Here is a 27,667-nt window from a genome sequence, read left to right on the forward strand (position 1 = left end):
CCACCGGCTTCGATCTGCGAGCACGGTTCCGCCGCCATGGCCCGGTCCAGGCGGTGGGTGGAGGTTCGTGGGGAGGTCTCCGCTTGCTAAGAGCGGCCTGTGCCGTATTTGCTCTCAGCGTCTCGGCCTGCAGCCGCCGCTCGTGCTGCTTTGTTTGAGCGCCCCCGCGCGGCGGCAGTACTCCAGTGCCACGCAGTACCGCGCGCATCCGCCAGTGGCGCACTGAGAGCGTACACAGGTGAGCTCACCATTTCCACGGCGGACATTTTGCATGGCATACAGTTGGGTGATTTATTGAACCCAACAGCAGAGCTGTTGTATTGCAATAAAAAAGGATTTGTTTCATGTTTAACATTGTCTCATCGATCACAGGTCGCGTGTGTGGGAGAAACATAAAATCTTCACAATGAAATGTTCCATACTACAATTACTGTGCCATATACATGTGTGTTATGTAAGGTATGGTTTCATAAATATTGCGTAATACAATTATGTAAGATGCATATATCGAATAAATGTTAAAATACAACCATCTTACTTTTTGTTTCTTTAACAAAATGTTGGATGCATACAGAAATAATTTATTCTGGCTTGGTGAATATCATGTTTTTTAAATCTTTTCTTTATTGTATGATTGGATTCATGATGTAATGTGCATTAAACCTGTGATTTCATACAATAAAATAAAAATAAAAAACTCAATTTCTTTGTCCTGATATGATGTTTTCTGCGTGGCTATGAAAAGCAGGGCTCAACAGAATATTTATAGGCGGTCAGTCTGTTGCCTCTCAGATGATTCAAATTTAAGAGGTCATGGATGCTTCTGTTCATTCATCAACTACAGACACAGCAAGAGTCAGAATCATAGCTTTCAAAGCTGTCTGAAGGCATTTGTGTGAAGTTTTAATGACAGATAGATGCTCTCACTTCTTTTTCTTACACTCTAAATTCAAAAGGCGTTTTTTCTAAAGCCACAGTGTTTACCTGATGACTTGTTTTCTCTGAATACTTTTTATGTTTTCTTTCCACTTTATCTCAGAACTTTTTTAAACTGAACATGATACACTAAATATACATTTATAGCAGCAATCATAAGTGCAAATAATCTGATTCTGATTCTAATTAAATAAGAAAGAAAGTAACACCAATAAAATTGGGGAGGGGGAAATTTACAAATGAACAGAGCAGTCATTTCATTTATCTTCCAATAGCTACAAATCCCATATCATCCCAGCAATGTTGCAGGCCTGTTTAGTCTTAATAAATTTCATTGATGGAAAATAGTTACAAAATTAATCTTTTAAATCTCGAGAAACAAATTTTCGTCTTCATTTGATAACAGAGTATAAATGATTCCACAGGACATCAGCTTGAGAAACTACTCACCCATTAGCAGAAGAATGTGGTATTTTGTTTTTTCGTAGTATATGCAATGACTTTAAGAGTAAAAACCTATTTTGTCTTATGAATATTAGTCAAGACATAACTTATATTTGCATTTAGGGTCTGTTAGTCTCAGCTGTTGTGTACTTGGTATTATTCTTAAAAAGCCAGGAGTCATTATCTAATGCTGAACCTGGAATGTAAGCAGTTCATCTTTGTTTTCTCTCTTTCCGTCTACATTTGTTGAACTCGTTCCACTTTCTTTAAGACAATAAACTACGTTTAAAAAATAAAATAAAACAAACCCTGTACAGAAACATCAGACTCCAGCCAGAGCAACAACCTAATTTGTCTTATGAATATTAGTCAAGTCATAACTTATATTTGCATTTAGGGTCTGTTAGTCTGAGCTGTTGTGTACTTAGGTGATTAGGATAATTTGTTAAGACATAAATGCAGTGTCAACCAACGGTGAAGTTATGTGAGTATATATTGCACCAACCACTTATTAACATATATTAACTGATTATAGAACAGCATACACATAGAAACAAGTATATAATACCCAGTATGTGTAAAAGACCACAGAAGGCATTTTGAGGAAAACTCCAATGATGGATTTTTATTGAGTGAGACCGAGAGCATTAAAGGGGACACTAAGTACTTTTTCACAGATGAATTTTCAGTGTTAAAAAAATTCCAAAAAACACTTTAAATTCTTTTTCTTTGAATCCTGTAATTTCAAAAAAGTCCTCTATAACAACAGAAGTTTTTCTGGCCTCCTAACAAAGCCCAGTTATCCGTTTCAACAAATTGCAAAGGTGGTATGATTCTTAAAAAGCCAGGAGTCACCATCTAATGCTGAACCTGGAATGTATGCAGTTTGTCTTTAGTTGTTTTCTCTCTTTTCTTCTACATTTGTTGAACTTGTTCCTCTTTCTTAAAAGACAATCAATTACGTTTAAAAGAAAAATAAAACAAACCCCATACAGAAACATCACAGACTCCAGAGAAACATCACGAGCACTAACGGACAAACAGACTGAGAGCCTCCTCCCACCTCCCACTCCAAAACCAAGCTACAGACCATCCGCTTTAAAAAAAAACAAAAAAGAAAAAAGAAAGAAGAAAGAAGAGATAAAAACAGAAAGTCAACAAAACAAAAGAAAGATGCCGCCTTTTTTCACACCTCTCGTGTTGTAGACACCTGATACAGCCGCGGCCGAACACAAGACTCGTTTAGTCAGCTTTGTTTTTTGTGCTAAAAACCTGAACCAGTATTTACAAATTCGCTGATAAAAATATTCCTCTGGTGGTGATGGGCAGAGAGGAGGTTGTTGAGAGAGCTGGAGAGGGAGAGAGAATATTGGGAAAGAGAGAGGAAGATAAAAGAAAGGAAAGGGGGGAAAGGGAAAGGATGGACGGACGGACGGATGGATGGACAGGCGTGGTGCTACTCTGTCTTCGGGTCCTCCTTCTCGGCCTCTGCCGCCTCGTCTGGAGTTTTCTCAACCTGTGTAATAAAAAGGACAAACAATAAGAATCAAGCAGCACTGCCTCTGCACCAATCAGAATCTTTCTTTACAGATAGAGGAGGTCAGGTTTAGAAAATTCTCCGTAGTTTAGGCTGTCAGCGTCTTCCGGGCAATTATTTTAACTATGTTATTAAGTACTTTGGCAACCTCGCTAGAAAATATTAAATAAAACATTACGAGCATCATGGCCTGACATGTCTATGTATGATAGACACTGATCTGAGGTAGACTGTTGTGTATATGTATATATACCTCATTGGTCTTAGTCTCCCCATTTTCTGATTGGTTCTCCTCCTTGGACTCCTCAGCCTTTGCCTTTGCTTTCTTGTCTTCCTTTTTATCGTTCACTTCCTTCTCTTTCTGTCAGAGAGGAAACGACAGGGCAAAAGAATGAATATAGAGCAATACGTATGAGATTACACACCAAAGCATGGAGACAAGTGACACATGAGCATCATTACAAAAGTGTGTTTATGAAAAGTGTAAATACCTTGGGAGTTTTTTTCGGTTTGGGTTCAGGTTTTGGAGGTGTTGGTTTCTGAAGGGAAAATTAAAACATGATTCATTCACAAACTTAATTTTTGATATATAAAAGTATATCTAAACAATAAACATTCAAATGAATAGTTGAAATAATGCACAGAATGGTCTATGTTGTTCTGCCCTATCCTGAATTCAACACATCATCTTAAATGACTGGCAAAACTATGCTGAAGTAAATATATATATATTATACAGATAATACGCTCAAAATAAAAATAAAAACTTGGGCAGATATTATGTTATATTGTATTATGCAGATATTATGTTTTCTCACCTGGTTGCTCTGAGATCAGTGGTTGGTTGCAGGATTTCAATTGTCAATTAACACAAAAATTGCTAAAATCAATTTCCATGCTATAATTAAAGTCTTTTGAGGTCAAAAAAGTTTTAAAAACAAAATAATTATATAATGGTAACATTAAAAATTTCAATAAAATAACTTACCGCTGATAATCTAGCAGACCTTCTCTGGGGCTATAAGAAAGAAAAAATCTAATTATTTAAGGAAAAGTACGAGAAAAGAGTAATATATTACAAATCCTATTTATTAAAAATAAAGAATTGTTCTTTCTCCTCAGGTCACTTCTAGTTTGTGTACTTAGTTTGTTTATAATTTAAACTTGGCACAGTGTACTACAAATATTATCGTCTCTTATGACAAATTACTTGTGGGGTTTCTTGTTTGCAATTCGATTTTGGATAAAAGTTCCTGCTAAATAACTAAATGTATATATACAGTAATGCATATGTACTGGTTTTGATTACTTGAATATGCAACCCATAATTGCTTTATATATTTTTATAATTTTCCTTTCTCACCTCTTCCTTGACTTCTCCATCAGTTCCCTGCAAATGAGCAAAACAAACACCACAAGTTAGAACATGAGCTATAATTTTATTAACATAAAGGGCGGGAAAAACAAAAAGGAAACTTGTAGAAACATTGGGATGTGCTGTTCTGCACGTTTGTAAATGTGAGCAACATGCTGGCTTGCCAAAACATGTGTTTTTTTTTCGTTTATTAAAGCTTCAATGAGCTTTAGCTGAAGATTCGTGAATAAGTGTATTTGTCAGCGGACAGCAGCGCATAATGGTGCGCCAATTTTTTATTTATTATTTTTCACTAAGGCATTTCACGACATGGGCTCAACACATTTGAATAAGGAGGAGGGGCGCGATGATCCCGCCTCAGCGCTGCCACCTGGCGGCAAGCAGGCGTCATGACACCCCTCGTCCACGGCGAACAAAGAAAATGCATTAAAATTGTTTAAAAACGCGACCGTCTTTTCGCAAAATTGTCACCATTCAGAAAATTAGAGTTATCCAGCTATTTTTTAATCACCATTCGACGGCGACAGAGCCACGATTGCGCTTATAATCGTCGGTTTTCGCGTCGCGCTGTGCTGGAGATGGAGAGAGAGAGAGGGCAGCATGGCTGCGGTTCCACGGGCATGAGATCAAGCCGAGCTTCAGCACAGCGCTGCTCCACTAAAACCCTTCTGCTTAACGCACCACCGTCGACAAAAACACCGCGCTCCAGCGGGAAAAAATCGCAAAATTGACAACGATTTTTTACCTGTTCACTGATTCTAAAGAAGTCGCTTGGATTTTTATTAAAAAACATTGTCTCGAGGGCTTCCTAATTTCACGACTGATTAGTAAGGGCAAAAGTGTAGCCGTACGCCGCGCTCGGCTTTTCTACATACCTTTCTCTTGGGCATGTTGAGTTTGGGATATTTTTCTTCTTTTATGCAAAACTAACAGGTTATCTTTTGTGATTCGGAGTTCACAGTTCAGGAGACTGTCGTCCGCTATGCACTAATTCTGTAGTAAACACAGGGCTACATTAGAGCCAGTGGTTGAATGGGAGGGTGGGGGCGGGGCCACGCTGTGACTGACGTTCCGCTTGTCCAATCCGTGGGCGTCTGGGTCCGCCACAGACGAGGCAGATTCTTACCTCCGCTGTGCTTTTACGCGCGAAATCCTGAGGTGTAAATCCAACGGCGCACATTCCTGTAAAAAAAATCCCCTTCCAACACGTTAAAAACCTATAGTTTGATGCCCCTTCTGCTCCAAATAAAGCTCTGCCACACAGTACTGATGTGAGGAGGAAAAGCTCACCGATTAAGCCCGGTAATAAAGTCAGACCCTCCTTCATAACTATGTCTGTATGCACTGTATGGCCACAGCATCTCTGCCTCAAGTTCACTAATTGCTGACTGTATTTTTTGAAGCAGGTGAGCAGATATATCTGCTTGCCTTAGTTATGAGCTCTTTCTATGAAAACATGCTGAAGTGCAAATACAATAAAACATAAATTACAGTTAGTATGTGGCAATCTGTAATTGAGAAGGGAAACCACAAGACTTTTCTCACTTCTGCTTTATTCAAGCAGAGGCCTAATCTGTGTGTTTGGGTGCACGCGTGTGTGTGTGCGAGAGATGTATAACTGCTTACTTCCTCTGTTGCTACCCAGAGCAGAGACACCAGACCTGAGAAAACATCTCAGCGATAGATAGATAGATAGATAGATAGATAGATAGATAGATAAACTAACTATACAAAAGTGACACTATACATTGGACATTGCTGGCTATTATTGTCACTCTTGAAATTTCTGTTTCTGCAGCCATAGGCCTACAAGGAACTCCACTCTAAAACATTTGGTAAGCTTCTCTTATTATAATAAGCTTATATAAATAGACAGTTGTGACTATAGAATTATATGCTGGTGTTTTGTTAACTATTTGTCTAAAGATAACTGAAGTAATCAAACTGAAGTAATCTTCTAAATTTTGAAAGTCTTAAAGGGAAATTTTACCCAAAAAGGAATTCTGTCATCATTTACTCACCCTTCACTTCACAAACCTTTATGATCTTTGTTCTATTAAACACAAAAGAAGATACTTTGAAGAATGTTTGTAACCAAGCAGTTGAAGTGGCTACCATCAACTGTTTGGTTACCAACATTCTTCAAAGTATCTTCTTTGAACATTTTTAACATACAAATTTGGAACAACTTGAGGGTGAGTAAATGATAATAGAATTTTAATTTTTGGATGAACTATACCTTTAGATTTTGTCATTTAATTGGTAGATTCTGCTAATCCTGCTAATATAAATCATTTATAGAGGAAGGAAGTGCAGTCAGTATGTTCACTGTGTCTCTGTGTGTGTGAGAAGTTTCCATAACTCAGTCATTCAGTTCTGGTAAATTCCTCATTTCAGTTTGATTTCATTTTATGCTTGATGTTCTTTTTGATTATGCTCTGTTTTTGTAGTAAGTATTAATCATTTGAAGAGCTGTGTTTTTCTGTGTAGGTGGCTATCATCAAAGACTATAGAAATACTATCATGCTCGGAGAAGCTTTCCTTCATGTTCTGAACTGCGCAGAAGACATCACAAATCATGATGGACATGCTCATACACACTCAACCACCCCCACGATCCGTCCTGACCCCTGCACAGCGAATGCCGCCGTCAGATCTCCTCTGATACCACGAACTGTGAGAGGTGAGAGACCATTCTGGGTTATTAGGATGAAGTTGTGTAAAAATAAACTCATGATCATCTGACTGATGGGAATGGGAGATGTTTGTTGCCAGGTAAAGCAAACTAGCTATTTTCTTTTTACAATGGAGGAAAATTAATTATAGAATACGAATGTAGCCCAGGTCCTGGGAACAGTCAGTAACCTATATGTAAAAATACATTTAGGAAGGAAGTGTGATGCTGCTGAGCATTTTAGCCCACAGACTGAAAAGCCACATAAATGTAAGTGTTAAATTGAGTAGAGTATACAGAACAGTTATAATGCAGAATGTCCAAAATTAAATATTTTAAGTCATTACAAACCTGTATGATTTTCAGAATACAAAATAAGACTTTTTGAAGAATTTGTCAACTTAATACCCATACAATGTAAATAAATGGGGTCCAAGACAACTTTCTTTTTATGAGCCCTTCAAAACATTATCTTCTGTGTTACATAGCAGAAAGAAATATGTATGCAAGTTTTTAAATGACTCGAGGGTCAGTAAATGAACACAAAATGCTTATTTTGGGGTGAACTATGCATTTAAAGTCACCATGAAATCAAGATGGACAATTCTTATTTTTCATGAAATATCACAGTGTTTATTATAAAAGATATACAGTGAGGAAAATAAGTATTTGAACACCCTGCTATTTTGCAAGTTCTCCCACTTAGAAATCATGGAGGGGTCTGAAATTTTCATCGTAGGTGCATGTCCACTGTGAGAGACATAATCTAAAAAAAAAAAATCCAGAAATCAAAATGTATGATTTTTTAACTATTTATTTGTATGATACAGCTGCAAATAAGTATTTGAACACCTGTCTATCAGCTAGAATTCTGACCCTCAAAGACCTGTTAGTCTGCCTTTAAAATGTCCACCTCCACTCCATTTATTATCCTAAATTAGATGCACCTGTTTGAGGTCGTTAGCTGCATAAAGACACCTGTCCACCCCATACAATCAGTAAGAATCCAACTACTAACATGGCCAAGACCAAAGAGCTGTCCAAAGACACTAGAGACAAAATTGTACACCTCCACAAGGCTGGAAAGGGCTACGGGAAATTGCCAAGCAGCTTGGTGAAAAAGGTCCACTGTTGGAGCAATCATTAGAAAATGGAAGAAGCTAAACATGACTGTCAATCTCCCTCGGACTGGGGCTCCATGCAAGATCTCACCTCGTGGGGTCTCAATGATCCTAAGAAAGGTGAGAAATCAGCCCAGAACTACACGGGAGGAGCTGGTCAATGACCTGAAAAGAGCTGGGACCACCGTTTCCAAGGTTACTGTTGGTAATACACTAAGACGTCGTGGTTTGAAATCATGCATGGCACGGAAGGTTCCCCTGCTTAAACCAGCACATGTCCAGGCCCGACTTAAGTTTGCCAATGACCATTTGGATGATCCAGAGGAGTCATGGGAGAAAGTCATGTGGTCAGATGAGACCAAAATAGAACTTTTTGGTCATAATTCCACTAAATGTGTTTGGAGGAAGAAGAATGATGAGTACCATCCCAAGAACACCATCCCTACTGTGAAGCATGGGGGTGGTAGCATCATGCTTTGGGGGTGTTTTTCTGCACATGGGACAGGGCGACTGCACTGTATTAAGGAGAGGATGACCAGGGCCATGTATTGCGAGATTTTGGGGAACAACCTCCTTGGCCACAGCCATATCACCCTGCAGCCCAAGACCGGTTGCCCATGGAAGCTAAGCAGGGCTGAGCCTGGTCAGTACCTGGATGGGAGACCTCCTGGGAAAACTAGGTTGCTGTTGGAAGAGGTGTTAGTGAGGCCAGCAGGGGGTGCTCACCCTGCAGTCTGTGTGGGTCCTAACGCCCCAGTATAGTGACGGGGACACTATACTGTAAAAAAGCACCGTCTTGCAATACACATTAAAGCGCTATATAAATGCCTCATTCATTCATTCATTCCCTCAGTTAGAGCATTGAAAATGGGTCTTCCAACATGACAATGACCCGAAGCACACAGCCAGGATAACCAAGGAGTGGCTCTGTAAGAAGCATATCAAGGTTCTGGCGTGGCCTAGCCAGTCTCCAGACCTAAACCCAATAGAGAATCTTTGGAGGGAGCTCAAACTCCGTGTTTCTCAGCGACAGGCCAGAAACCTGACTGATCTAGAGAAGATCTGTGTGGAGGAGTGGGCCAAAATCCCTCCTGTAGTGTGTGCAAACCTGGTGAAAAACTACAGGAAACGTTTGACCTCTGTAATTGACTCTGTAATGACCATGGATACATCCTCTGTATCCATGCACATAAATGTAAATGTAAATGTAATTGCAAACAAAGGCTACTGTACCAAATATTAACATTGATTTTCTCAGGTGTTCAAATACTTATTTGCAGCTGTATCATACAAATAAATAGTTAAAAAAATCATACATTGTGATTTCTGGATTTTTTTTTTTAGATTATGTCTCTCACAGTGGACATGCACCTACAATGACAATTTCAGACCCCTCCATGATTTCTAAGTGGGAGAACTTGCAAAATAGCAGGGTGTTCAAATACTTATTTTCCTCACTGTATCCATGCACATCACTGTGTTTTTTAAGAATTCATGTGCCCCTATGTTTAAAACATTAACCCCCCCTCCCAACAATAATAACCTTCAACAACCTGTCAATCACATGAGACTGCATCAACTCACAAGACAATGATCCAATCAATTCCACATTGACAAAATCCCCCCCCCTCTTTTTTCTTGTTTGATTTGTTACTCAGGTACACTTTGCAATAGAGAAGAAAAGATGATCAGAATTTAATTTGCATGTCAACTTTAAGTGATAATAATGCACAACAGTGTATAACAAAATAATGTACCATTTTTCACAAAGTCCATTTTAGCATCTTTACTAATATTACAATTCAGCTTACAGTTATGACAATGCAAAAGAAGCTGTTTGAAGAAGTGGAAACAAATCCAAACTAAATAAGAACATTTTGTCAAACTTTTCCAAGTGCTTCCTCATTTAGCTGAGTGTCCAAGTGAATTGCACAAAAGCGGCGTTTGTATGGAGACATTCAAACAGTCATTCAGTGAATTAAGAGAGCTGCAATGTGGGACTTTACTTCAGACTCTGGGCTTTCTCTCAAGTTTCCTCACAGTTTTTGTTAAGATGAGGCTGTTATAGCGGTGCCTGACACGTTTTCTCTTCCTGTCAGCTGGCAGGCCCGAATGCCTGGAAAAGCAAGGGCAGTACCGAGCCTCCGCACCCAGCAACGCTATGCCCATTCTCAGCTGTAGCGGGGAGGATCACTTGGGCATGATGTTGTATTGCTCCTGGTGCTGTCCCAGCTTCTGCAAGAACTATCCAGACCTCCGGCTTGCTGGTGACCGGCTGGAGCACTGCAGTCCTCATAACCCAGACCTGCTCAACCCACCAGACGCGGGGCCACTGCTAAAATCTCAGGACCTGAGCTCTCTGGAAGCAGGTCAACAGGTAGAGGCTGTGACCCAGCAGGATGAGGAGTATCTTGTCATAGAAAGCGTTCAGGGTCCTGGCTGGGAGAGAAGGCTCACCAACTCCATGTTGAACGGTTACCTGGAAGTCCAAATGCTCCAGGTGTTTTGTCAGCACATGCAAAACATGGCGTGCAATGGATCATCATTGCTGAGCACTGACGTCATGCCGGCACTGGGGCCCACCAGCCTGACTGTTGCCAAAGAACAGACAGAAGAGCTGGATTCTTCATCCAATAATGTTGTGCATTATTTAAGCGCTTGTTCAGCTCCAGCCACCTCCCACTTCAGCTCACCAGTGCTACGAATCTCAGAAGCTGAGTAACCCACCTCATGAACACATATACAAACACACACACACACAGCTCATGCCCTCATAAAATTTCCAGTGTTGGGCTCCTGTCTTTTGACCAAAACAAATACAAATATTTTAAGTTATCTGTGTTGTTAAAGGAATGTTCTGCATGCAATACTGACAGCATTTGTGGTATGTTGATAACTAGTGATTTAAAAAAAATAATTCCAATGAAGCACACAAGGCAAAGCAATGAACATTAACATACATCATATGTGACCCTGGACCACAAAACCAGTCTTAAGTCACTGGGGTATATTTGTAGCAATAGCTAAAAATACATTGTATGGGTCAAAATGATCGATTTTTCTTTTATGCCAAAAATCATTAGGATATTAAGTAAAGATCATGTTCCATGAAGATATTTTGTAAATTTCTTATCATAAATATATCAAAACTTCATTTTTGATTAGTAATATGCATTGCTAAGAACTTAATTTGGACAACTCTATAAATGCGATTTTCTCAATATTTAGATTTTTTTGCACCCTCAGATTCCAGATTTTCATATAAAATCTATTGTCCGATCCTAACAAACCATACATCAATGGAAAGCTTATTTATTGAGCTTTCAGATGATGTATAAATCTCAATTTTGAAAAAGTGACACTTAAGACGGGTTTTGTGGTCCAGGGACACATATTTCAAAAGTATAGCCATATGATTTATATATTATGTATGTTAACATGAGACTTAGGGACTTTGTCTATGTAAAGTTACAGTTACAGTTAGGATTAAAGGTGTGGGGTCAATAAGATTTTTCATTTTTTTATAAAGAAGTCTTATACTCACCATGAAGGCTGCATTTATTTGATCGAAAATAAAATAAAACAGCAATATAGTTAAATGTAATTACAATTGAAAATAAAAGTTTTTATTTTATTTTAGTATATCATAAAATTATAAAACACATTAATATATACATTATTAAAAAATGTATTTCTGTGATGCAAAGCTGAATTTTCAGCAGTCTTTTCAGTGGTCTTCAGTGTCACATGATCCTTCGGAAATCATTCTAAAATGCAGATTTATAGCTCGAGAAACATTTCTTATGATCAATTCTGAAAACAGTTGTGATACTTTTTGTGGAAATTGTAATACATTTTTTTTTTCAAGATTCTTTGATGAATAGAAGGTTCAAAAGAACAGAATTGATTTTAAATAGAAATCTTTTGTGACATTAAAAATGTGTTTACTGTCACTTTTTGATTGTAAATAGTAAGTTGTCCACATAAAAATTACAGTAACTGCACTTTTTTGCTTCATTTAAAAAAAGCAAAGAAAAAAGGCAATATTTTCTTACATTTTGCCAATTTTACAAATTTTGTTTAAGTAATAATAATTATCTAAATTCATCCCTTCCAAACCTCAGAAAATAACGAATTGTGTTGACAAAACAATTGCAAACAGACACATCAAAATATTTCTTTTTTTTCTTTACTCATCCACCATCCTCCCCTCACCTCTGCTCTTCCATTGTAGCCTCCATCAACATTAATAGCACATGGTACTTTGGAAGAAGAGGAACCAAAGTCACACTGTCATGTGTATACTGTCTATAGACCTTTATAAATGTTACCACTTCCTCCTAAACAGCCAATCAAATGTTGTTTTTCTCCCTCAGTCTTGCTGCTGACTGCAACACTTTCACTTTCCTAAAGAAGTGTTTGAAATGAAATTGAAACTTTATTAACTTATGTCCTCAGTTATGTTGCCAGAATTCAGTTATATCAATTCTTTTTTTTTCATTAGATGTTTGTGGCAATGTTTCTATAATATGAAACTGTTCAATAATTGTTATTAAATACTGACACCTGCTGTTCATACTGTGAAATGACACCCAGACGGAGAACAAAATGCTGACATCTTGCTGGCGCCCTCTACTGGGAGCTTCCGGAACGGCGGCCAGTGCCTCGATGAAACGTTATGTCATACTGTCCATGACATTGTCCTTCACCCAGAGCTGTGAAAATTCCATTTTTATATATTACATCGATTTTTATAGCTAAAATACGCGCATTGCATTCAATATGTTATATTAAGCATGGCATTTTAATGTAGTAATGGATGGAAGAAATACAACCTAAATGCCTGTACTGCCATGAATGTGCTGACATACTGATTTGACGTCATTCTGACGTCACATTTAGGGAGGCACCGACATAACAGTTAATGGGCCATGAGTGTTTGAGTGTGTGTGTGTGTGTGTGTGTATGTGTGTGCGCATGCTGATATCCTGGCACCAGTACACAGAAGCCAAACTCACAGCATCAACAGGATTAACTGTTAACTGTGATCTGTAAATGTGTTTGCATGTGTGTGTATGTGTGTTAATCTGTTCTGTGCCAACATGGCTACTTCACACTCTTGTAGCTGCTCTGTGGGCATCTAAACGGCCTCTTTAGCCTGGCACCATGTGGCAAACCATAATACCAGATGGACCGCTCTCGCTCTTTCTCTCTCCCCACTAGTCCTGGACACTGCCCAGGCTAGAATAACATTCAATCTATTTCCTTGCCATATTTTGATGTCCTGTGGTATGGGACAGGAATGTAAATGTATATGGGTCAATGATTTTTTAAATAAATTAAACACATTTAAAATAAATGCAATTTATAACCAAATAACTCAACATCTTCTTTTGAGATGTTTGTGGCAAGTTTTTAAATTTCAGAATTAAGATGCATTCAGTCTTCAGTTAAATTTTATTTAACCGAAGACTGAATTAAAAGCATGCAATTCCTAAAATGAAAAAATAAATAATAAAGAAAATTATATTTTGAAATAAACAAGGCATAAAGCTTCTGCTTCTGCAATTTTCTTTCTATCTATCTATCTATCTATCCATCTATCTATCTATCTATCTATCTATCTATCTATCTATCACTTTAAAAAATTCTTTAAAAAATGCATAATTCAAATCATGTATTTGCATAGTGCTTTTCACAATGCATAAGTGAATTTAATGTACAAAGTATTTTAGTACTTTTCATTTGGTTACATGTCATTAAATCAATATTTTAAAGAAAAGTATATAAAACTAATATGAGCACAAAGATTGTATGCATGTTTAGATTGTGGCACATGTGTTTCAAACTATTCTTCTTTGTAAAATCTCTGATGTCCTTATCTGTTACTGCCCCATAACCAGAGCCCCAGAACCCCCAATCTGCTTTCTCTTTCTGTGCCATTCCGATCATTTGATGAGCAGCTCAGACTTTTGTGTTCTCTGTCTATTTTATCGGGTGACCCGATTTCCCTGGCTCCGTCGGTTGCGGTTACCTCACTGTGCTGCGCAGCTATTGGTCCAGCAGGCGCACACTCTGACTTTTGCTATTCGAGTGATATTGGGCTGCGGTGACGTAAGCGAACGGGCGCGCAGAAATTTTCCAGACGCGGACAGAGGAGCGAGCTCGCGTAGACCCAAAACGGTCCAACCCAGAGAGAGAGAGAGAGAGAGAGAGAGACGCATACAAGCACGCATACCAAGTAGTCGTTTGCAAGGCACTCAGCTGCTTGTCGCGCTCAGTATCGGACCCAGTGGAGCTGTTCAGCGTTTATCGGTAGTGTCACCGAACAGTCCCCACGCTCACGGAACCGCTGACCCATGTGATACTGCAGCGTTGCGAGCGCGGAAGGGACGGAGGGGGGCGAGAGACACGTTTTTCCCCCCTGCATCTCCACTCGGTAGACTGGAGAAGCAGGTGCACACTTTGGAGAGAGATAGAGAGAGAGAGAGAGGGGGGGAGAGAGAGAGCGCTGTAGGGGGGGCGGGGTAGAGACGCGAGCGTGGATCTCTCACCGTCGCAGTCCTCCGCGAGGATGTATCCAACAGCGAGGCTCCGTCAATGCAACGGAATCACATGTGCCCCCGTGATCTAACGGCGGTTCCGTTCTGTTTCTCTGGGTTCGGATGGTCCGCGCGTTCCATACGCAATTCAACCGGGAAATCAACGCAGACCAGCCATGGCGCTGGTCATGGAACCCATCAGCAAATGGTCCCCAAAGCAGGTGCTGGACTGGATGAAAGGTAAAAAAAATGTCCCCCCGCAGTGTCTCTGCATGACCTATAGCCGGTGGGAGAGGAATGGGTGAGCGGGAAGATTGCCTTGCAGTGAGGTATTGATCGCGCTTGTGTGCCATTTTGCGCCTCTGCTCGGCGCACCATGGTGTGTGTGATCCGCACAGCGCTACACGAGTCGCGGAAGAGGGGGTGTGCGTGTGGTCTGGGTATGCGTGTTCTGTTTTGCAAAAAGATGAGCCAAAACGGTTATACGACATGGCGTTTTCATACAGTGCCTAAACACACACACACACACACACACACACACACATACGTGCATGCGTGCGCACGCAGATAGTGACAGTGAGAAAGAAACAGAGAGGCTGCTTCCAGCCTCAGTGAATAAATCTCCCCCTCGCGCAATGATAACTAGCACCATGGACAGAACCAGGCCGTCGCGCGCTGTGCTGCGCTGCGGATGCGCGTAATCTAGGGACTAGAAGAGAGATGACGGTATCTGTGGAAGCCAGCTGAGCATTGACGGTGCCCCCATCGCGAACATTTATACCTTTAAAATAACTTGTATCAGTTTTTATGTTACTAGTACTTGGAGTTTAATTACTGTAAGTAAACCGATAGTATCTTTTTCAGATCTACTAGCAATTGTCTCAATTCCTGTGCTTGACTACAATCTATTAACTTTTTCATAGTACATATAGTGCCTGTTCCTTTGCTTCTAGTCACATGCACAAGTAACTATTCCATTGTTACTGAGAACAGACTGTACATTTCTTCTTGACTTTTATATTACTGCCTGTTTTACATTGAAACATTTTCGGTAACACTTTATTTTAAGGTGTCAAAATACAGAGTAATTACCTAATTAAGTACTTAGTGGTAGCTGTTGTACTTACATGAAACAAAATGTACTTACCATGTAACTAAGTTATGGAACAGCCTGTACTTACAGTTAGTAATTATGTAGATGTAAGAGGCAGGTACTGTTACACATATGTACCAGGCCGAGTCTGTTACACAGCTACTTGTACACTTAAGTACAATCTTGATATACTTTATTTTAAGTAGCTTATGTCTGTGTAATATTCTGTCATTTTAATATAATTAGAAAGGTATTACATGTATTTTAGCTGTGTACTGGTGGGTTAAATCAAACTAAGGTGCAGCTGGATAAGGTGTACAGTATAGATACACACAAAGTACACTTAAGTACAATCGATACACTTTATTTTAAGTACCTTTTGCCTGTGTAATATTCTGTCATTTTAATCTAATTAGAAATGTGTCCTTGTTACAGTGTGATTAAATATTTAAATACTGAGTAATATTAGTTAACTACATGTCCTTACTATATGGTTAGGTTAGGGTTAGGATTAGGGTTTGGCTTACAGGGTTACTTACTTGTAATTATGCATAACATATTGTTATTATAATAGTAAGTACATGTGTAACAAGTAAAAAGATTGAAATATATTTTTTTTGTCAAAAGTCCAATGCTCTTTGTTTTATTTAGATTTGTTTACAGCATGTACTAGTTGACCTACTTATTTCTTCACTACTAATAAGAATCCTAATAGTTATTATTGTCTATTTCAGCTTTACCTGTACTTATTTTTATGGGAGACTGTAGTGTCTATCCTAATTGCTAGTAACATTTCTCATTTCACTAGTTGCTTTTTACTTGTCATATGCAATCTCTAGTCAGAATGGCTACTTTTAAAATTCAGTTAAAATATAAGTAGAAATAATTAGAACAGAAAAATATGTACTAGGAAAACTGGAATATATACATTTATTTCACTGGTAACAATAATTTTTCTTGTCATATGCTAAGACATGTCAGAATGGTTACTTCATAGTTCAATTACAATATTAGTAACGGCTGTAATACAAAAAATATGTACTACTGTCTGTTCAGGTAGTACTAGGGAAACTGGAATTGATACTGTTAAATATCTGAGTATAAATAGTATTACCTAATTATTGAGAAAGTCACAATTATACTTCTTAATAATTAAAAATGATATGCTAGGAACATAAAAATGGATACTGTTTAGTTTTAAGGAAAATAGCTTCAAACAGCTTTACAAAACCCCCTACCCCATACACACTCTCCAGAAGAAAGCAAGAGAGAGTATCCGAATGCTGCTTCCAGATAGTTGAACGCACACCGTGCAGGTTTTGTCATGCGCTCATAGCTCAGGGATGTGGACTTGGCCTTTCCTCTTTGGGAATCACTGATGACATTTTAAAAAGCAACACAGTCATAACAATTGCTATCTGATTAGAAATCCTTTTCCATCAATGACATGCTCTTCTTCAGATGACATGTAAAGACACACTGATGGATGATACACAGATGCTATAAGTAGAACATAATGGAGCAGCTGTGGTGGAGAGACGGAGGGCCAAAATACCAGCGAGATCAGACGTAATCTGAAGTGAAGTTTAAGGGCATTAGTGCACATGACATTCAGCTGCTCATAATCTCTACCCAATGAGCATTTCAAAGGTCCGATAGCCTTTGCCACCAATCTAATAATGGACAAGTGTACACAGGAGAATCAATAATGCTTGTGATCTTTATTTCCAAAACAGCCTTACTGTAATGAATTATTTTGTAGATGCATGTAGACCGAAGCCCATTATATGGCTCTCAGGTCATAGATGGACCATTTGCTATTTCTTTGCTATTATTGGTAGTGAAGGATTCGCAGGATTAATTAAAACCTGTCTAACTAGTTTTTTTTTTGTGGCTGATAAGAGTCATATGTTCGTAAATCAGATTACACTGATCATGCTGTTTGAGAATCATTTGTTTTTGAATCGGATTACCATGGTAAATCACTGAAAAGAGACGGCTGTTAGATTATTTGTGAATCAGACTACCCTGATCGTGCTGTATATGTATATAGAAAAGAACTGGTTCATAAGAGTCATTTGTTTGTGAATCTGTCTACACTGTTGTTTTTGTGTGCAAACCTGTGAGGATATCTCAAACGAAAGATAACTTCTTGACAGACCTCAAACTCACAAACTAAATAAAATAGGCTAAAATGTAAAATATGCTGCTGAAAAGTGGTGCAGGATCACTGATTAGTTCTGCATTTTAGAGAACTAGGTTTCACGGCCAGTTGTGCAGGATGGTTTCCATTTTCAGGTACTCCGTTCAGTGTCTCAGGTGCAACTGTAAAGTAGCTGCTTGTGCATAATTTTCACAATTACTGCTGACAAAGAATTTGTCAGACCTGAGAGCACCTGGTCTAGGGTCAGTTTGCCGGCATGCATGCTTGTTATTTTCAAACTTTGCATCAAATTTGTTTGAGATTCTGCACAAGAAAACATCTGTCTGTGTGACTAGTTTGTTTTTTTGTGTTTACTGTGTACAGTTTTTTTCCTAAATTGGTCAACTGCCATTGCCATATTTCTGTTATGTGTATTCATTCTTTGTTTTTTACCCTTGGTAGAATGCCAATAAAAAAAAACTTGCATTTGTGCAGAGATGTGGCATGTGCTGATGATGTCTGTAGGGATAATATGCCTCCTCTAACATTACAGACATCTTGTAATATAAAACTCTGCTGAGTGCCCAGTTTTGACCTTTACAGCTTACATTTGAGAAATCATCATGCAGGTTGACATATGATAGGGTCTTAAAGCCCAAGATGACAGTTAGGACTGTGGCTCTGCATTTGGCTCAGCAGTTCAGTGATTTTTTTGGTTGAGGTTAGTCCTTAAGGTTGCATTAAATATGTTGTAGTTATGAAAAGTGCTTAGTTTAATCGAAAAAAAAAAAACATTGTCAACATAGTATTTGGAGATTATCTGTCTGCAGTGGTTCTTCCCAGTGTTCATTGTTACTGCTACTCTGTCGCTTATCAGAGCATTTGCCTCCAGTATTCTCTTTTAACAAATTGAGTGCACAATCTGTAAACCCTTGTGGTGCACCTGTTTCATCTAATAAAACCTTTCCAGAGACCTAGGCATTTCATTTGCGAACCTATTCAACTTGTTTCTATCTCTTCATATTTTAGGATTAAATAACAATACACCAGGGCCTTGGTCAGGTGTTTAAAGTGTAACTTTACAGATTTGTAACAGGCTTTGTGTGTACTTTTTGCTGTGTTACCTGCAGAGATATCCATTTATTTGTAAGCAAAAGTTTGCCAGATAACAGAAAACTACAGATCATAATTCCACATTTTATATCCTTGCCATAGCTCTGTTTATAGTCCAATTTAAGTTTTTAGCTTTACTAAAAGCCCATCTTGTCAGTGGTGAATTACCCCTTTACATTGCCTCTTCAGAAAAACTGCTATCACACTACTTTCACAGTTTCTGCAGTATATAGCATGCACATTTTCTGTAAGCATGGAAATCCCGGATGAGCTGTAATACATTTGCCAAAATGTGCGTTATACAATAGAGCTCACTGCCCTGAATACTGTATCCTATAATAGAAAGTGTTCAACTTTACCTTTAATTTGCTGTGTAATAAATAGCTCAGAAGAAATGACTCAACACAGTATTTAATCGGACTGCCAAGAATTAAGACATATGACATTGCATAAAAAAATTAAATAAAAATACATAATAATAATAATAATAATAATATATATATATATATATATATATATATATATATATATTATATTATTATTATTATGATTTATTATCATATGTCTTAATTCTTGACAGTCCGATTAAATACTGCGTTGAGTCATTTCTTCTGAGCTATTTATTACACAGCAAATTAAAGGTAAAGTTGAACACTTTCTATTATAGGATACAGTATTCAGGGCAGTGAGCTCTATTGTATAACATATAGCATATTTCTGTTTGAAATGTTTCTCAATGCATACATGCATTTTCAATATACTAGCATTCTATTTGAACACTGCATTTTTCTTATCCAAGAGATAATGCTTTAGAAACTGTAGTTAATATTCACAGTTTCATTGCAATTTGGCAAATCTATTCATCAAGCTAACCTTGTAGGGCACAATTAAAGCAGAACCATGAAATCAAAATCTGGACATTCATGGCTTTTAGTTCATGTTAGCTTTGAGGCCATTACCTTTTTATTCATGTATTTGAAAGAAAAAAATCATGCACTCTTTAAAATATCACATTAGAACATGCTGTTTCTCTAGGAAATGTTCACATCTATGTATTCAGCAGGTGCTTTTATCCAAAGTGACTTACATTGCATTCAAGGTACACATTTGATCATTTCTTGCTTTCCCTGGAAATCAAACCTGTGACCTTGGCGTTGCTACCACTGTGTTCTACTGTATGAGCTACAGGAAGGCTGAATATGAAATAACACTGTACTCGTCAAGCCTTTCCTTGGGATTTTTAAGAACACAGTGGTTCTTAATACAGACTGGATTTCTAAAAACGTACGTTCTAAATAGACAAGACTGGCTGTCTGAAGGGGACATGAAAATAAAAGTGAACTCAAAACCAAAGAGGTCAGGCCAGTTTAGAAGATGAACTCCTTTTAAACATTCTCTCCTGTGCTGATTCAAGCACTGCGCACTGCAAAAGAACTTATTTGATGAATGCCTTCAGTTTAATAAACCCAAAACAAATTGACTGCATTGGTGGGGAAAGTGCTCTGCTCTTCCTCACCTTATCTGAACTGAGCGTTTTATCACTCATTACCTGCTCTTCCTGAAGCTCTCAAGGTCAGGTTCTCTCACTAATACAGAACACTCCGGGCACTCATTTAAAATCATTTCAAATGGTGGATCACCTTTCATGAACCAAAACAAAATTTATCTAAAATTATTCTCCACCACACATACATAGTCCCCACCACCTAGAAATTTCTTTGGTTTTTAAATGTTTAGCCAGGGGCGATTTAGGATTTCAATCTGTCACAGTGCTTTCTGCTGAGTATCAGTTTGACATAGGTAAATTAGGTTTGTTAAGAAATGTAAAAAAAATTGAAAGAAATAAAAAATAAAAACTTAAATTTACATGGGAAATTCAAATACCAAAATCTACTGAACACAAACTAAACTACAGCAATTCATTTAGATGTGCTGGTGTTTGTGTTGCTGTCACTGTGTGTGTAATTTGCATGAAGCCAGACAGACGTCTATTTGCAAGCAGTAGGTGAGTAGTTCACATATGTTAAAAAAGCCTTCTGCTAAACTCGCACAGTATATACAGGCCTGTTTCATGGTGCACGCAGAGCACGTAAGCAGCTAATTTTGGTGCCCATATAAACAGGGACCGTATTCAAACTGCATATAAGCAGCGTGACTGTAAAGATATGCAATTTAACCTTTTTCCTGATAAAATCAGCCTAAAATACATAGTATTGAGTGAGATATAATGAAGTGAGATTCTAACGTTTTGGTGATATCATGAAAGAAAAGTCTAGAGAGCAGCGAGACAACATTAATGACATTTTTGGTCATGTGCGCTCACTGGGATGATCAAAGAAGTTTAAATACAGGTGGTGAACAGATTTCAAAAAATGATCCCAAGATGTCCGGTGCCCACAGTGGGGTGTATCAGAAGCTGAAACAGCAGCAGCTGGCCTTGGAATGGTTGGATGTTTGTGAGCATGTGTGTTTGAGTGAGCGTTTGATCATTTTCTAAGGGGTTTCCTCACGATGACTCACCTCTCTCAGTGGGAGGGACCCGATACATTTTCCCTTTGTCAGCTGTTCTTAGATCAGCGTAAAGTAATGTGTTAGCGCAGATGTGAGATGGTGGGCTGTAAACCAGAAGAGTGGACTTGAACAGATTATGTGTGTATGTGTTTCTTAAAGGAGGAAGGAGGAACAGAAAATCGAATGAAATTATGCATGATAATTAGCATTTTTTCTATGATGAAGTACTCTCTCCAGTTCTAGCTTAATATGCAGAGACAATGACACTGGGAAAAGGTGAAAATGGGCAGTTTATACATCTGTGAGCTATTTCTACCTGATCTAACACTTAAAAATTACACTTAACAACTGATTTTTCAAAGATTTAAATAAAACAAAGACTGCTGGGTTTGGTTTACGAGAAAATACAGTTTGAGTCTTTCTACTAATTCAGTGTGTTACTTGCTGCTTCTTTATAATTATTTGTGAAATTTACTAACACATTTTTTTCAGTGCACTTTTGGCTGGCAAAATCTGATTGATTTAGTTATATGAAATATTATTTTATAAAATACATACACCCTAGTAAAAAATCAATATACTAAAATGCATTTGAAATATATTTTTTTAATGCTAAGTATACTAAAAATACATTTACATTGTTAATAAAAATAACCTGTAATTGTAATTGTATACTAAAATGCTATATGTAAAGTCTGCTAAATTAGAACAACTAATTTTGTGCATTTTAATTGTGCAACTAAAGATATACTGAAGTATATTTGGTTACACTTTATTTCGATAGTCCACTTTAGACATTCTACTAACTATAAGTAACTTTGTAACTACATGTCAGCTAATTCTCATCAAGTTGCAACTACATGTCTACTAACTCTCAGTAGGGTAGGTTTAGGGTTAGTAGAATAAGTTGACATATACTTGCAAAGTTTCTCATAGTCAGTATGTATTATGTTGTGAGCACATCAAAATAAAGTGTTAGCAGATATTAAGCAGACAGTCTACTAATATTCTAATGACTGCTAGTTGACATGTAGTTGCAAAGTTACTTACTGTTCGTAGAATGTCGATTGTGCTAAAGTGGAACTATTGCAAGTATACTTCAGTTACACCTGAAATATCTTGCATTTAAAGACCGATATTATTCAAAGATCATACAGTCCTCATCAATAGTGACATTAAAACACATTTTGGGCTTAATATTTAGAAATTTGCATTGTACACAAGTAGTACTGCAAATGAAGTAATTATAATTTTTTATATCAATTAGTCTCAAGTGATATGTCATTACTACACTTAGTATGAAATAAATGTTTTTATTTTATTTTAATATATTACTTTTTTTTTACTAGGGCAAATATGCAATAGTAATATATTTTTAAATATTTTATTTTTATTTTTATGAAACCTAGTCTAGAAATACAGTGGTGGCCAAAATGATTAGAACACTATTTTCACCAGCTAAAAAAGGTCAGTTATTTGTATCGTTTGCTGTAGTGTGTCAGTAGGAAATATAAGTTTACATTTCCAAACATTCATTTTTCCATTAATTATAATAATCCAGTGAGATTTTTGTCTGACAACAGCCAGTGCTCCACACAGAAATCTGGGCCTGTATTTACAAAACATATTGAGGCTAAAAGTAGCTCATAACTTGCCGATTTAGGAGAAAAATCTTTAAAATAATGGGTTTGTCAATCCTAAATTTAGGACTCCTAAATTTTTACTCTAAGAGTATTTCACAAAGCGTTTTAGTGCTAAAACTAGCTCCTAAATGTGTGAAACATTAGGAGTTGTGAAGAGGACTCCTAAGCCACTAAGACTAAAACACAAACTATCCTTCCTGCTGAAAAAAACAATACAAACCATCAAATTCTAATGGTTTCCACTGCAAATACCATTACAAACATTACACACCATCAACTTTTAACCATTTAAACCATTAAAAAATGGTTTTGGGACATGTTCCATTAGGATTTAGTGGTTTTAACAAGCCACCAATAGAAGGTGACCAATTAGCAGTCGACCCAACAGGCACCATTACAGTTACCATTAAAACCAGTACAATTCCCATTATAACCAGTAAAAACATTACAAATTATGTGATGGTTTCTATTGTTTTTTTCAGCAGGGCTAAAATGGCTGTTGCCAGCAATCTGCCTCAGAATGTAAACTTTTTAGAAACACACTGCATTTATTTGCACACATATGTTTTCCTACACATCTTTTTTGGTTTTGGAGGTTATCCCAACTCCAAATTTTTCTTTGATTTATATACTTGGCATCATTACTTCGTTTGCCTGTCTTAATATTAGATAATTCTACTCTGTAATTAAAAGCCTGTTTATATGTATATCCGCTAATTGTTTACGAGAAGCACACATGTAAGAGGCTGACAATTAGCTGAACATATAGTTGTTTAATTATTGACACTTAGCCTGCATTTTAAAATCTTAATTTGAATGTGGCAACATTTTTGTTTTTAAACCTTTATTTGAATATGGCAACATAATATCGCACTCTACAATATTTCTATGAATAAATCTCTGACAGAGACCCCTCCCTCCTGTCAGCTAATCATTGTGTGCATAGTTTGCAAGTGCTGACATCATCCATAGCAACGAGGTCAGCCCCGCCCTTACTCTTAGTTTAAGACTTCTCTCTATTCCTTAGTAAAAGTTTGTCTCAGCAGCTCTGTGAATAGGTTTTAAGAGAAAACTCTTAGCTAAAAACTTTTACTGCTATTTAGGAGAACTCTTAGTGCTAAGATAAAATGTTTTGTGAATACGGGCCCTGATCTCATCATCCTCCAGTCTGTCTGGAATCACATGAAGAATCAGCACAAACTGAGACAGACTAAAACCAGAAGAACTGTGGCAATGTCTCCAAGATGCTTCAAGAAACCTACCTGCAAAGCTACCTGAAAAATTATGCGTAAGTGCACCTAGAGCAAAAGCTTTAAACGCAAAGGATGGTCACACACACCAAATGTTGATTTAATTTAGTTAATAGAAGTTATCTATTCATGACATTATTTTTAACAGCATCCTCATTTTTCAGCATTTTTACACAAGTGCCTTTTAACAGTACTGTAGCTTTGGAGGTAGGTTTCTTGAAGCATCTTGGAGACGTTGCCACAGTTCTTCTGGATTTAGTCTGTCTCAGTTTGTTGTGTTTCTTCATGTGATTCCAGACAGACTGGAGGATGATCAGATCAGATCTCTGTGTGGAGCACTGGCTGTTGTCAGACAAAGATCTCACTGGATTATTACAATTAATGGCAAAATGAATGTTTGGAAATGTAAACTGATATTTCCTACTGACACACTACAGCAAACGATACAAATAACTGACTTAAAACCATTTTTCAGCTGGTGAAAATACTAGTGTTCTAATAATTTTGGCTACCACTGTAAACCATTCCCACCTATAATGGTCTGTTCATCCAACCAATGGCAAACAGGGGAGCGTTCAAGAAACCGTGTGCAAAGACTCATCATATTTGCAATTTTTCTGGATGTTACAAGTGCTGCTTAAATCACAAAAATCTCCTTTAGCTGTTAAGACAACTTGTGTGTGAAATGCGCGTCTATGTTTGAAGTGTATGTATGCATGCGCCTTTCCAGTATGGACGTGTGTGTGTGTAGGACTGTAGGAAATGGAGGCCTTTATCATTCCCTGTGCAGGCTTACCTCCCCGTCTCTAAGCAACGGTTGCCAAGCAGCCCGTATAGCTGGAGCAGAACGAGAGAATGAAGAGAATGAGCACGAGAGAGAGTCTGTTTAGCTGAAGGACATCCTACACACACACACATATACATACACACACACACACACACACACACACACACACACACACATAACGGAAACCGAACACACAGGTTATCTTGTGTGTATTTGAGACCATAGAGCTGGTTCTGAAGGACAGATCGTGTGTGTATCCGCGAGTTCTGAATGTTCCAACAGAAGAGTCTCTCAGCCAGAGAATGTGTGTGTGTGTGTGTGTGAGAAATGCAGGTGTGTGTCTTGTTCTGAGAGACGTGTCTGTAATCACTAAGTGGTTTATCGTCTTTTTTTAGGATAAAGCACAAACTGTTACAGGAATTAGCCACTTGACATCACTGGCAGGTTTATGGTGTGTTTGCGTGTCGCGTGCGGTGTGTGTGTGTGAGCGTTGTGTATTAATCATCTTAATGACAGCTCTCTGTATGGAGAGAAGCACCATTACACTGGGTCACGTTTTAAGTTAATTACATGACATAAATGAATTGATCACATGGTTGTGTTGCACTTTCCTCTCTCTCAGGGCTGGACGACTGTTTGCTGCAGTATATGAGGACGTTTGAGAGAGAGCAGATAACCGGAGAGCAGCTGCTTCACATCACCCATCAGGAGCTGGAAGAGCTTGGCGTGACCCGCATCGGACACCAGGAGCTCATTCTGGAAGCTGTGGACTTACTCTGCGCTCTGGTGTGTGTGTAAAAGAGACTGGCTGTGATAATGATGTGTTTGTTTTGTATTAATGACACAACAGACATTTTAATCAAACTCCGCTTAACACTGAATGATTAGCACCCAGCGGGGATCTCCCAACCAGTACACAAAAAGAGGAGGGAGTGTGTGGAGCGAAGGGAAGATGCGTTTTTGGTTTTGATTGGCTGCGGGAGGAATTCATGCATCATAGAGAGAGAGAGAGGAGGAGTTAAATCAGACTAGTTAACATCCTCTCAAGTTTTTGAAATAGCTTTCAAAAACACTGATAACTATTTTTGAATTAGTTTATTTTTCTTTTTTTTCAATTAAAAAAAAATTAAAAAACTAAAAAGTTGAATTTACAAATGAAAAAAAAAAAATTGGATTTTGACATTTTTATTCATTTTTTATTTTAGTTCATTTTAATTTATATTTAATTTTAATTGATTATATTTAAATTGTAGTAATTTTAGTTAACTTAAACAACTTGTATATTTTTCATTTTAATTGTATTATTTTTATTTAAATTTTAAATTATTTTATTATAATTGTTTATCTTAATTAAAATTAATGAAAACAACTTTTACTAATTTTTTTATTTTTAATAGTAGTAAACAATAACAACACCACTTGACATTAAAATGCCTGTATCTACAGACTTCAGTTTAAAGTAAATATATTAAATATAGAAATCTAAAATTAATAATAATATTATAACCAAAATGATACATTTGAAAAAATATATAATATAAATTTAAAATGGTATCTTTTAAAAAATATATATTTTTGGCATTTTTGCCTTTATTATGACAGGACAGATCAGAACTGCCAGGAAGTGAAGTGGGAGAAAGATAGAGGGGGTTTGGGATCGATCCTCGAGTCAGGATTCAAACTCAGGACACCCGTAGCACAACGGTGCTGTATTTCAGTGCGCTGCCCACAAGACTATCGGCGCCGTTAAAATGGTATCTTATACATTAGAGTCACCAGTCTGTCAATCACTTAGCTAAAATGAGGGTTTTTACATTTGCAATTTCTATCTGGCTTTAAAAGAAAATAATATTTGAAAAAAGTGCATACCTCACAAGACCTAACAGAAACATTTCAGTATGCCTTAAATTAACATGCAGTGGCACAGACCATGTGAGGCACATCCTAAGTTCATTAAATGCATAAATTAAATTCAGCTTGAAAATTCTACTTAATTTTTCAGCAGTCTACACAATACAAAATAAAAAATGCATTACAGAATCTCCCTGGAGTATGTTATTGGGTATCATGAGATGAGCGGAATTAGAAAAACAAAAACATACAAAAGTGGAAGTAAAGCAACACACAACGGCTGCCCTCTGAAGCACCATCTCAAAGTCTTTTTCTCCTCATAAATGTTGCATTGAAACCTTCTTTAAAACAAGAGTCACCTGTCACCAGATCATTCCTAAATCCTCACAGGATTCTGCTGACCTTCCAGGGTTTGTTCTTTTAAAATCTTTCTCTTTGCTTTGGGTCTCTGCTATTTTTTCTGATATACATAGCTACCTGAAAACATATTTTGATTCTAAAGACGCCTCGGAGAGCTTTTAAGAAGGTGCCATCATGAACAACATCAAAGATCTTACTGTTGAACCTATTTATATAAGGATCTATTTATAATAGGTTGGCACATTTAATGGGTGTCTGCATATTAATATGCATTGTGGCTCTAATTT

General features: G+C 37.5%; 4 protein-coding genes across 7 annotated transcripts in view; 2 read left to right on the forward strand and 2 right to left on the reverse strand.

Moving 5' to 3' along the window:
* The window catches only part of brwd3 (bromodomain and WD repeat domain containing 3), a 35,756-nt gene extending 35,575 nt beyond the window's left edge, over positions 1–181 (reverse strand). For 2 of the 3 annotated variants that reach the window (XM_058775682.1, XM_058775681.1), the window contains exon 1: positions 5–178. In XM_058775682.1, the coding sequence (XP_058631665.1) occupies positions 5–38 (34 nt within the window). In that variant the 5' untranslated portion in view covers positions 39–178. Of the gene's footprint in view, positions 1–4 lie in introns of all 3 variants that reach the window. The other variant, XM_058775683.1, reaches the window with a different exon arrangement.
* Positions 182–1,977: 1,796 nt separating this feature from the next.
* Positions 1,978–5,329, reverse strand: hmgn7 (high mobility group nucleosomal binding domain 7). The gene is made up of 6 exons (XM_058774544.1): positions 5,168–5,329; positions 4,281–4,307; positions 3,906–3,935; positions 3,409–3,456; positions 3,171–3,278; positions 1,978–2,896 (listed from the first exon to the last, which is right to left on the reverse strand). Exons 1-6 carry the CDS (start codon positions 5,180–5,182, stop codon positions 2,837–2,839), a joined length of 288 nt encoding a protein of 95 aa, XP_058630527.1. The 5' UTR covers positions 5,183–5,329; the 3' UTR covers positions 1,978–2,836.
* Positions 5,330–5,945: 616 nt separating this feature from the next.
* Positions 5,946–11,721, forward strand: si:dkey-237j10.2 (uncharacterized protein LOC568721 homolog). 2 transcript variants are annotated; one of them, XM_058776430.1, is made up of 3 exons: positions 5,946–6,127; positions 6,783–6,975; positions 10,187–11,721. In XM_058776430.1, the coding sequence occupies exons 2-3, from the start codon at positions 6,816–6,818 to the stop codon at positions 10,807–10,809; spliced, it is 783 nt and encodes a 260-aa protein (XP_058632413.1). In that variant the 5' UTR covers positions 5,946–6,127; positions 6,783–6,815; the 3' UTR covers positions 10,810–11,721. The 2 variants fall into 2 exon arrangements, with proteins under 2 accessions (XP_058632413.1, XP_058632414.1); XM_058776431.1 differs by lacking the exon at positions 5,946–6,127 and adding an exon at positions 6,593–6,671.
* Positions 11,722–14,625: 2,904 nt separating this feature from the next.
* si:ch211-26b3.4 (connector enhancer of kinase suppressor of ras 2) overlaps positions 14,626–27,667 on the forward strand; it is a 34,877-nt gene continuing 21,835 nt past the window's right edge. The window contains exons 1-2 of the mRNA XM_058777119.1: positions 14,626–14,869; positions 25,792–25,955. Coding sequence (XP_058633102.1) covers positions 14,806–14,869; positions 25,792–25,955 — 228 coding nt within the window. The 5' untranslated portion in view covers positions 14,626–14,805. The remainder of the gene's footprint in view (positions 14,870–25,791; positions 25,956–27,667) is intronic.

Source organism: Onychostoma macrolepis, chromosome 05, assembly GCF_012432095.1.
Source record: "Onychostoma macrolepis isolate SWU-2019 chromosome 05, ASM1243209v1, whole genome shotgun sequence".
In the NCBI taxonomy this organism is placed as follows: Eukaryota; Metazoa; Chordata; class Actinopteri; order Cypriniformes; family Cyprinidae; genus Onychostoma; species Onychostoma macrolepis.